The sequence below is a fragment of the Sabethes cyaneus genome, chromosome 2 (genome assembly GCF_943734655.1).
Source record: "Sabethes cyaneus chromosome 2, idSabCyanKW18_F2, whole genome shotgun sequence".
NCBI lineage: Eukaryota > Metazoa > Arthropoda > Insecta > Diptera > Culicidae > Sabethes > Sabethes cyaneus.
In genome coordinates, this window is record NC_071354.1 from 143,238,381 (window position 1) to 143,248,768 (window position 10,388).

Here is a 10,388-nt window from a genome sequence, read left to right on the forward strand (position 1 = left end):
TCGAAAGAGAAAACATATTGCATGTCTATATTTTACATATTGCCATCCAATTACAGCAAAGTGATGCCGAAAGTGAGATGGTACCGCCAATAGACTTTCATTAATATGAATCGGTAGAAATATAATAACTACGTTGAAAATGTGACCAACTGCTCCAGTTTGATCTTTTATATTTTAACGCTAGCTAGGTTGGTTAATTAGTGACCACGAAAATTGATTTTTGTATTTATTTTAATACCAGAACATGAAAAATCCTAATTGCTCGAATAAATTAAGCCCAAATCAATCATTCTTAATGATCTATTTCGATTTTTCTTCAACAGTATCCCATAAGGTGCTTTGCTCGGAGGACCTAATGCGAGCTCACGTGGTACTACCAACGAACGAGTCCAAAACAGCCGTCTACTTGGAGGGCATGAAAGGCTATCCTGATCCAAAGTGCAAACCCACAATCAACGATACGTTGGCTCAATTTGATCTTTCACTCGCCAATATTTACGAGTGTGGTGTTACCAGAGTGGTCAACAAGCTCACCGTAAGTGTCCCATTTGATGGTAGACACGTTCACCTTGTAACAATCTGTTTTCGCTTTATTCAATCAGGGGAAAAAAGTATTCTACCACCGAATCATTATCGAGGGTGACCCGCAGAATGGAAAGGAGATAATCAGCGTCAAATGTATCACTAATGGACCGCTTTATAACGTGACGCATGGAATCGTTAAGCGAGATGTGCTGCCCGCTGGGTTTCAGGAACCAGAGTGCGTATTTTCTTTTTTTTTTTTTTGTACTGCTAATATAGAGCTTACTTCGTAATTTATTTATTTATTGAATTATAATTCATCAAACACCCGGTCTACCATTGGCTTAGCTAGTGAGGGTGCCTGGGGGACCAGGCCCCTTCCAAAATCCTTCAGGCCCCCGCCAGAAATGTTTCCCATTGGAATTTAAAAACCAGAAAATATTCGGCGTATATGTTCCCACTGCGTAGATGTATTTTTTTTTTCACTGGTCATCGCAAACACGTAATTGTTGTAGTCGTCAGTAGCCGTCAATAGCCTAGTAGCCACTCCGACTGTTTACTGTTTCAAACAATTCAACTCGATCTATGTTCATGGTGGCGGTGCAGTTGTTAAACTGTTTTCGTCGCACTGTCGTCCGGCAGTGTGTTCTTGTCCGCAGTCACCGGCAGGTCTCAAATACACGAACTCATCTACCATTTCTAGTTCGCCATCGTCAGAAATTACCGTCCATGGAAGGCACGCATTTATATCCCTTAAGCCTCTTTCTTTCATGTATTTAATCTTCGACGCATTTATTTTTCACCCAATCCTCGTACACTCTGACTGTTTTCGTCGAATCATCCCCTCAAGAGCGATGTTGAATAGCGTGCAAGATAAGCCGTCACCTTGTCTCAGCCCTCGCCGCGTCTTAAAGGAACTCCACTCGATTCAATGATAGCTCTTATCAGTCGCGTCAGTTTATCCGGAAAACCATGTTCGTTCGTTGTCTACCACAGCTGGTCTCGATTGACTGTATAGTATGCTGGTTTGAAATCAATAAAGATGTGATGCGTGAGCACGTTGTACTCCTGGCATGGTAAAAATCTGGTCCGTAGTTGCGCTGACCCCCATGAAGTCTGCGCTTCCCTCCCTACGAAACTCTATGCTATCGGTAACAGCCGGCTTACCGGAGTCGTAATGAAATTTTTTTGGAAGATACCCCCTAGGCCCCTTCCAGGGAAATTTCCTAGCTTCGCCAATGCGGTCTACATGAATGACTTAAAATTATATACATTGTCACAAAATAAATAAGTTCAGTCGATCTCTGAAAACATTAATACTAACATTGAAGTCAAATTCGTCATACACTTGATTAAAGGCTGAACACATTGCTCTAATTGGTTCATTCTATGCGTACTCTGTTCTATGGAAAGGTAGTCTAAGGAATCGCCGAAGCCGAAGATTTGACTCAAAATTTGAGCAGCATCTATTTCACCAATAAGTATTTTTCCAACGAAAACAGCTTTGGCAATGTCGCGCCTTTTCGCCAGTGTGTTCATACCATAACTCATAATGCAATCGTATAACTATTGATATCATCGTAAGCTTTTCTTGTGCTGTAGATTAGATGATGTACCTAATTTTTCATGCAGATTTTTAGTATATTTTCCATTAGAAATTTCAATTCTATAACGCTTTACTACTTGATGGGTTAGTCACATGAGTGGCCACCAATCCTTGAAACGTTATAAATATTGTTAAGCATGGAATAACCAAGTGGTTTACAATATGAAGGTGAAAAATATTTCCTAAAATATGGCAGCAACTCAGACTGTTTGTCAATTAGTACATATGCATGGGTGTATGACATGAAACGGTATTTTCAGTAAGCTTTTAATTATTAAGCATACTCTGTGATTTTGTTTCGAAAAACTAAAAAATAATTTATCAGCATAAAACGAATATGCAAGCCCTAAATGCTGCAAAGCAGAACATGGTTTTCTCAACCTAGTGAGCATCTGCATTATATGTTATGAGCAGCTCAAAACAGTATCTGACCTGGAGCTAGTGGCCTAATTTAGGATCAGGTAATCAGGTAAGGTAACCTGGAAGTTTCATAATGGGAAGACCCAATTCTACTAGTGTGGGAGAGTCTCCAACGAGCTGGAAGCGCGATTTGCAATGTAGTTATGGATTGCAAGGCGTTCAGCAAAACGATATATCCGTTTAGGATGGAAAGCCATTTGTTCAATTTCAATATCGACAACGTGCACTGCCCATCAAGGTAGGCCCTAATAATGAAACGTTCAATGCGTAGCTAGAGGCAACGTACGATAGCTATTCGCCACACGGCAGGCCTCATAGCCTGCACACCGACAACAACGATAACGGCGCGCAGTGCATCAACTTTGTAGCTTACTGAGGACAAATGATCAGATGCACCCCTGGAGATCACCTGCTTACTTACTTACTAACTTATGTGGCCATGTCCGCCGGTCCGGCAGAACAAAAGGATGAAATCAGAGATCTCCACTGCTGACGGTTACGCGCTATGGCTTTTACTTGTCGTCAGGACAGGTTTTTGTCTACAGCCCGGATGTCGTTGGCTAAGGTGCGTCGTCGTGAGCCTCTGGGTCTGCCTCTTCTACGCTGTTGTTGCGGATTCCTCAAGAGTGCTTCTCTGCAAATCTCATTCGCTCCTTTCCTCAAGGTGTGTCCGAAGCAGTGATAAAATGCAGCCCTGTCTCACGCCTACAGTAACCCTTATAGAGTCGGACAAGATGTCGTTGTGCAAAATCTTGCACGAAAACGACTCGTACTGAGCCTCGATGAGATGGACTAGCTTAGCCGGAACTCCTCTACGGCTAAGTGCGCCCAAGATGTTTTCGTGGTTGAGTCGGTCGAATGCCTTTTCGAAGTCAACGAACACCCGCAGAAGAGAGTCCTGGAATCTATTGATCTTCTCCAATATAAAGCGGAGCTTTGTGATATGGCCTACATATGATTGGTCAGCACAGAATCCAGCTTGCTGGCGCCGGAGGGTAGCGTCGATTTCCTGCTGGATCCGGTTGAGGATTACCTTACAGAGTACTTTGACAGTAATACAGAGTAACGTGATGCCCCGCCAGTTACCGCATTCAGTTTGATCTCTTTTTTAAGGACTTTGACTAATATGCCCTGCATCCAAAACTACAAAACAGTTTATCCCTGGCTAAACTGGCTACAAAACAATTTATCCCTAGCGCTCTATTGGATTTCATGCTCTTGGTATCTTGGTATTCAATTTCGTCCAGCGATTGCGTCTCCGAGTTGACGTGATTAATTCGACAAACTGTTAACGTCATACGCTACTGGTTTTGTTGGTATCTGACTCTGACATTTGAGTTGAGTTGTTCAAAATGTTCAATCTATCGCTTAAGCTGTTCTGTACGGTCAGTCAGTAGCTGACCAGCTCTGTCCCTTAGCGGCATCTTTGTATTCATCCTGGCACCAATAGGGCGGCGAGTAATATCGTACAACAAACGTATAGCGTATATTAACGACGGCGGTTTCCCCTTGTTCCGTTAGGAAGTTAGTCCAGGTTCTCCTGTCCCGCCTACATGCTCGTTTAACAGCACTTTTCAGTTCGGCGTATCGTTGACGGGTGTAACGGATTGAAAAGTGTTACTCTATGGCTGGGTAAGTATCGAAATGAAATGAGTAGATCGCAGTAATCGTATACACTAAAGCTTCATGAAAGAGTGAAGCTATATGAGTGAGCGAGAAGTATAGATTACGAAACGACTTGAGATGAGGTAAGTCGTAACGGTCGGTTCAGTTTGGGAACACCAACGTTGACGATCGGACGGAGTTGCGAGTGCGAGTTGCGAGTGATATTTTACAACGGGCAGCTGTCTTAGCCAATCAGGTTCGCGCTCGCTCAATGACGGCCTCTTTCCGCTCGTCGATCTTCCTCCAACTTTCATCCAACATCCACTCCCACTGCCCGCTGCGCGCTTTGCCGAGCGTCGTGACGAAAGCGTTCTTGATGCTGGTTCATTGCTCTTCGACGGTTCCACCAGATGGCAACTCTGAGGCTCGGGATTCAAGTTGTTCGACAAAGGCCCTTTTTACCTCAGGATATTCCAATCGGCAAACGTCGTAACGGCACCTAACTTTCTCCTTCTGTCGTTACACGTGCGAAGCGCAAACGTACCCCGTCGATAACAAGATGATGGTCGGATGCAATATCAGCGCTGCGTTTGTTGCGTAAACAACAAGAAGGCTCTTTCGCCGTTTTCGGTTGATGCAAATACGGTCGATTTGGTTTTCTGTTCGGCCGTCGCGGCAAACCTACGTGACTTTATGTGCTGGTCTATGGAGAAAGAGTGATCCACCAATGACCATGTTGTTATTACCACAGAATTCTGTAAACAGCTCCCCGATTTTGCTCATCTCTCCTGGGCAATGGCGTCCCGTGGCGCGTTAAGATTCGCGTTATTTGAGCCAATCTTTGCGTTGAAGTCACCCAAGTGGACTCGGATGTCACCCTTCGAGATTTTCTCAACCACGCTGTTGAGCTTGCTGTAGAAAATCTCTTTCTCCTGGAATTCGGCAGCGTCAGTTGGCGGATAACACTGGATTGCTGTGAGGTTTCTAACCCGTGTTCTGAAACTTACTTACTTACTTATGTGTCCATGTCCGCCGGTCCGGCGGAACAAAGGGATGGAATCAGAGATCTCCACTGCTGACGGCCGTTGATGACACCGACGATGGAGTTCCTCATTGGATATCCAGTTATCAGGCCACCAGGCACGAATGATGTATCGCAGGCACCGGTTAATGAATACCTTCAGTTTTTGCGTTGTCTCCGCTGAGACGCACCACGTTTCGCAGGCATACAGCAGTACGGATTTAACGTTTGAGTTAAAGATTCGGGTTTTCGTACGTAGAGTGATCTGGTTTGAGCGCCAAATGTTTCGCTGACCTGCAAAGGCACCCCTGGCCTTCCTGATCCGCGTGGCTATATCACTCTTGGTACCACCATCGGGCGTTGTTTGGCTACCAAGATATTGAAAGGCATCTACCTGCTCAACTTGTTGTCCCGCTACTGTGAAGTTGGTGGAATTGTCAGTGTTCACTACCATTGACTTAGTTTTCGCTACATTGACTGTGAGACCTGCTGCCTGGGAGCTCTCGGAGAGGTCGTCTAACTTGCTCTGCATGTCGTTTCGGCGTTGTGCGAGCAAGACAATGTCGTCAGCTAGGTCGAGGTCATTTAGCTGCTCCATCGTTAGAGGATTCCAAGGCAATCCTCGATTTGGTCTACTGTCAATTGCTCCAACTAATATCTCATCCATAACGATGAGAAACAGAAGCGGTGATAAAATGCAGCCCTGTCTCACGCCAGCAGTAACCCTTATGGGGTCGGATAACGTGCAAAACCTTGCACGAGAACGCCTCGTACTGAGCCTCGATGAGATGGACTAGCCTATCTGGAACTCCTCTACGCCTAAGTGCGCCCCAGATGTTTTCGTGTTTGAGTCGGTCGAACGCCTTTTCGAAGTCAACGAACAACGTGTTCTGAAACTGGCAACGATTATTCTTTCGTTTATCAGTTCCCACTTCATCAAGGCCGCATGTACCCCTGGGCTCAGTAGGAATCCAACTCTTCTTTCTCAAGTAGCATTTTCACCTCGTATGCCAGAGAAGAGCAAGACTTGCCCGGATAAGCGGACTTCGCTCAGCCTCAGAATTTCAAGCTTTAGGCGACCAGCTTCCTTTGCAAGTTAAGCCAGCTTGCCATGCTGGGCAAAGCTCAGTATATTCCATGTTCCAATTCGTATCCGTTGCTTCATGCTAAAGGTCGTTGCCAATTATCCAGATTGACTTCTTCTTTAATTTTCGTTAACTTTTTATTTTCCGGTACAGTAGGTTGTTAAACTAAGCTCCTTATCCCGCTGACAGGCTGCCATCTTAAGGTGGGAGTGAGCCACTGTGCCCCCTTCACTGTTAGCAACCGAGGTTGCGTACCCCAGAAGAATTAAGAATTTTCGGATCTTTTTTTTTTCAAAATACCAAAATAAATTTTTAAATCAAATACTTTCCTTTTGTACATCTCAACAGAGAGCTCGAGATCACCTCCAACATTACCAAAACAGCTCCAGAGCCGTTACTGAGTATTGCCGTTCGTCAAGGAGAACAGCTAGTTTCTGGCGATTTAAACGTAAGCCCAGGGACAAACCTCCAGATGGAAATTTTTCTCGATAAAAACTCTGCTCCAATTTATGGCCTTGGAGTGAACTACATGCAAGTGACAGATACTTTGTCGCAAGAAGAAACAATCATTTTCAACGGGTAAGTGTAAACATGGTTTGTTTTTTTCGAAATTGCAATAACCCGTTATGAACCGAATGTTTCAGGTGCTCTGTTGACCCTTACCTGTTTGAAAATTTCAATACCGTGGATGGTGATTTGCTGGTGGCAAAATTCAGAGCGTTCAAGTTCCCGGAATCCACCTATGTCCAGTTTCGAGGAACCGTAAACGTTTGCGTAGATCGATGTAAAGGAGTTACGTGCAGCAATGGTCAAACTGCGTTCGGCCGGAAACGACGCGAAATAAGCCAAAGCTTGGTCGATCCAAATAAAGTATATGAAGTTACAATGACCACATTTATAAAAGTTAATTATGATAAAGATGCTGATAAAGGTAAATATTTAAGTTGATTAAATTATGTCAGTAATTTTCATTTAATTATTATTCAGGTACGGCGACGGACATCGATCAAAAGTTTCGACAGCTGAAATTAAACAACCAAAAGCTGGCCCGTAATAGCCGAGCTGGAAACGTATTTGAAAGTATTCACGTGTCAAAGACTGGCGGATCGAGCCCTAGTGAAAACGCAAAGGTAGAAGAAACGATTCTTTTTACCAGGGAGATTATCAGTCCACCAGACGTGAATATGGATACGAGTGGTAGCAGCAGACAGTATTTGACATCAACTAGCTTAACTATTGCTTTGCTACTGTGTGCAAACATAATCCTCTAAACTAACGATTTCCTACTAACGATCTCAGTGGACCAGTTTTCTGACGGATTGACTAACGGACGTATGAGTAGTAGACTGGCCTGAAGAACTTCGCGTGTGCTTTGTAATTAAAATCTGTGAAAGTGAGTTTCTGGTTTAATTTGAACTATCTAAATTTTAGGGCTTTTCTAAATATGACAAAAACGATTAATTGTTTGAATTTCAAAAATAGACTAAACAGAAGACGCTCTCTTTCTGTTAGAACTCGATAGTACAAATTTCAACAGAAACAAAAACTCAACAGAACAACGTCAACAAATACACATTTTTCAAGAATAGGTACATAGAGCTAACACATAAACAAACGGTGAACTAAGACAATTTTCACACTATACGAAGCCCTGATCCATGTGGTTGACTAATGCGATGATGTGCAACTGCTTGTAAATACCTCGAAGTGTTAGATCATAGCAATATTGACGAAAAGCTTATCTATCAATAATCAACAAATCTAACGTTTTAATAGGAGACAAAACTGCCGCAAATATTTTAGTGAACACAGATTTTTAGCAATCGTTTTATTAGAAATGTGAATTTTACAAACGACATGTGATGATAGATCAAAACTATATCTATATTCGTGCTGCTTTTCAGTGGATTGGCAATAAGGAGCTTTCGAAAAATTTCAATAAAGTTCGGTAAAACGATAAGCAATGTAAGTTATACTAGTCTAATACATGTAAAGCAATTCCAGCGGTAGAGAAGTTAGTGTAAAATACATGCGAAGGCAAAAACATGATTTGATTAAGTTGAGCGGAAAACATTTTGAATAAAGCGCGAATATTAAATAAAAAGAATCCATCGATAAGCGGGCCACGTGTGATGTTCTCGAACTTGACGGTTTCCTTGGGTTATTTTGGCGATTAATACATATTTTTAATAACTTTACTTTGCAAATATCATATGAATAAAGAAGAAAGATTTTAGTAGTAGATTCTATCAGAGAAAAAATCGGTCTTGCACATACCTGTTTAAAATTCTGCTAAAAAGCTCAGGAATAATACTTTTTCATTTTTTAAAGTATCAACTAGGTCTTATAAGATTCTATTTGAAGATTGCTCTAATATACTACTAATTGAACAACATGCAGCTGTTTAGAATTTAGAAGTTTAACAATATTATTAATCTTAAAACAAAGAGATACCATTCCATATATCAGAAACAATGCCTACGTTATGAAAATAAGCATTTTGAATGAAAAATGCAATAAATATAATATGATTTCAATATGGTGCCTCCTTGATCTTTCCATTAGCATCGCAATATTAACTGTTAATTGTTACAATATATACCATTGACATATATTGTAACAATCACCAAGTTAGTTAGATTCGATATTTTATTTCATTTTTCCTACTATCAGTCGTATTTCATATAGGACTATAAACCAACAATCCACATGCGGCCCACTTATTGCATGGACTAGGTAGAATTAAGGCTATTGTAAAATACTAAATTTATGTCAATAAAACACTAACGAAGTCTAATAGATTCAATCCTTTGTGATGACACGATAATAATTTCAAAATATTTAGGTACTTATAGGTAGCCTTTTTGAAGATTTTCGCAAAAACGCCTAATTAATGCATCTATTGTTGAAAACAGTCCACAGACTGCCAAAGACCAATGGTGTGTAGTCGATGCATATAGGTATGAGTGCCAGTGCCAGTGGCAATACTATACACAAATATAACAGTTAACAGTAAAACTAAAGAATCTGACTAAAGAAAAGACATTGGAGCTCAGTCACTAGCGGCCTCCTGTCATCATTAAACCTGATTTGCTCAACGATGATTGTTGTGCGTGACTCTGTTCAAAGTTGCTAGGAAAAGTTCGAAAAATATTTTTTCGTGTTCAACATTTAGGCGATTCGAAGCAAACACTATCTATGCAGGGTAGTTGTCCGGTATTCTTGCAACATACCCTGCCCGTCGTATCCATCCAGCCTCAGCCACCTTTGGAATACTATAGCTCAGCCACCTTTGGAATAGCCATAGAGCTGTGCGAGTTCGTGGTTCATCTTCCGCCTCCATACTCCGTTCTCCTATATGCCGCCGAAGATAGTTCTTAACACCCATCATCCTCGAACATTGTCCATGTTTCATGCCCATAGAGCAGTGGTTGGAGAATTGGCGAAAAAGTGATCATTCGAATCGATGAACATCCCTCATGAACATACACTAAAGGGTGTCCCACATCAAATTGCACTTCCGAAGAAACGCTGTAGAAAATTACCTAATTGATCGATCCTTTTCAAACTTTCAGATAATAAAATATAACTCATTTGTAAGCTTTTGGCATATTTTTTCATTCAACTTCAATACCATAACCGTATACTCACACCTTACGCTTAACTCCATTCAAAAAGTTTTGTACAACATCTGACTGCAGCTGTGCACTGTTGTTTGTACGGAAACCCACTTTTTCTTCATGTCTTTCTCAGATTTGACATCCTTGATGCTTCTGTAATGTCTGCTTCATAATAGTCCAGTATTTTTCGATGGGCCTTAGTTCCGGTGTATTGGGGGGATTCATGTCCTTGAGTCCGAAAATAACCCCGATGGCTTCGTACCACTCAAAGACATCCTTTGAATAATGGCACGAAGCTAGATCCGGCCAGAAAATCGTAGCGCCCTCGTGTAACTTCGACAGAGGAACCAGACGCTTCTGTAGACACTCCTTGAGGTAGATATGTCCGTTTACAGTCCCGGTAGTCACAAACGGAGCACTCCGTTTGCCATATGAGAAGATCGCTTGCCAAATCATGTATTTATTGGCAAATTTTGAAACTTTCTGCATCCTTATTTCCTCCGGAATAT

The 10,388-nt window shown here is 41.9% G+C and overlaps 1 protein-coding gene across 10 annotated transcripts in view; it reads left to right on the forward strand.

Annotated features, from left to right (window-relative positions):
- Positions 1 to 9,202, forward strand: part of LOC128734986 (uncharacterized) — a 109,103-nt gene extending 99,901 nt beyond the window's left edge. For all 10 annotated transcript variants that reach the window (XM_053829429.1, XM_053829423.1, XM_053829422.1 and 7 more), the window contains exons 3-7: positions 324 to 535; positions 603 to 760; positions 6,608 to 6,838; positions 6,904 to 7,190; positions 7,247 to 9,202. In XM_053829429.1, the coding sequence (XP_053685404.1) occupies positions 324 to 535; positions 603 to 760; positions 6,608 to 6,838; positions 6,904 to 7,190; positions 7,247 to 7,530 (1,172 nt within the window). In that variant the 3' untranslated portion in view covers positions 7,531 to 9,202. The remainder of the gene's footprint in view (positions 1 to 323; positions 536 to 602; positions 761 to 6,607; positions 6,839 to 6,903; positions 7,191 to 7,246) is intronic.
- The last annotated feature ends 1,186 nt before the right edge of the window (positions 9,203 to 10,388 follow it).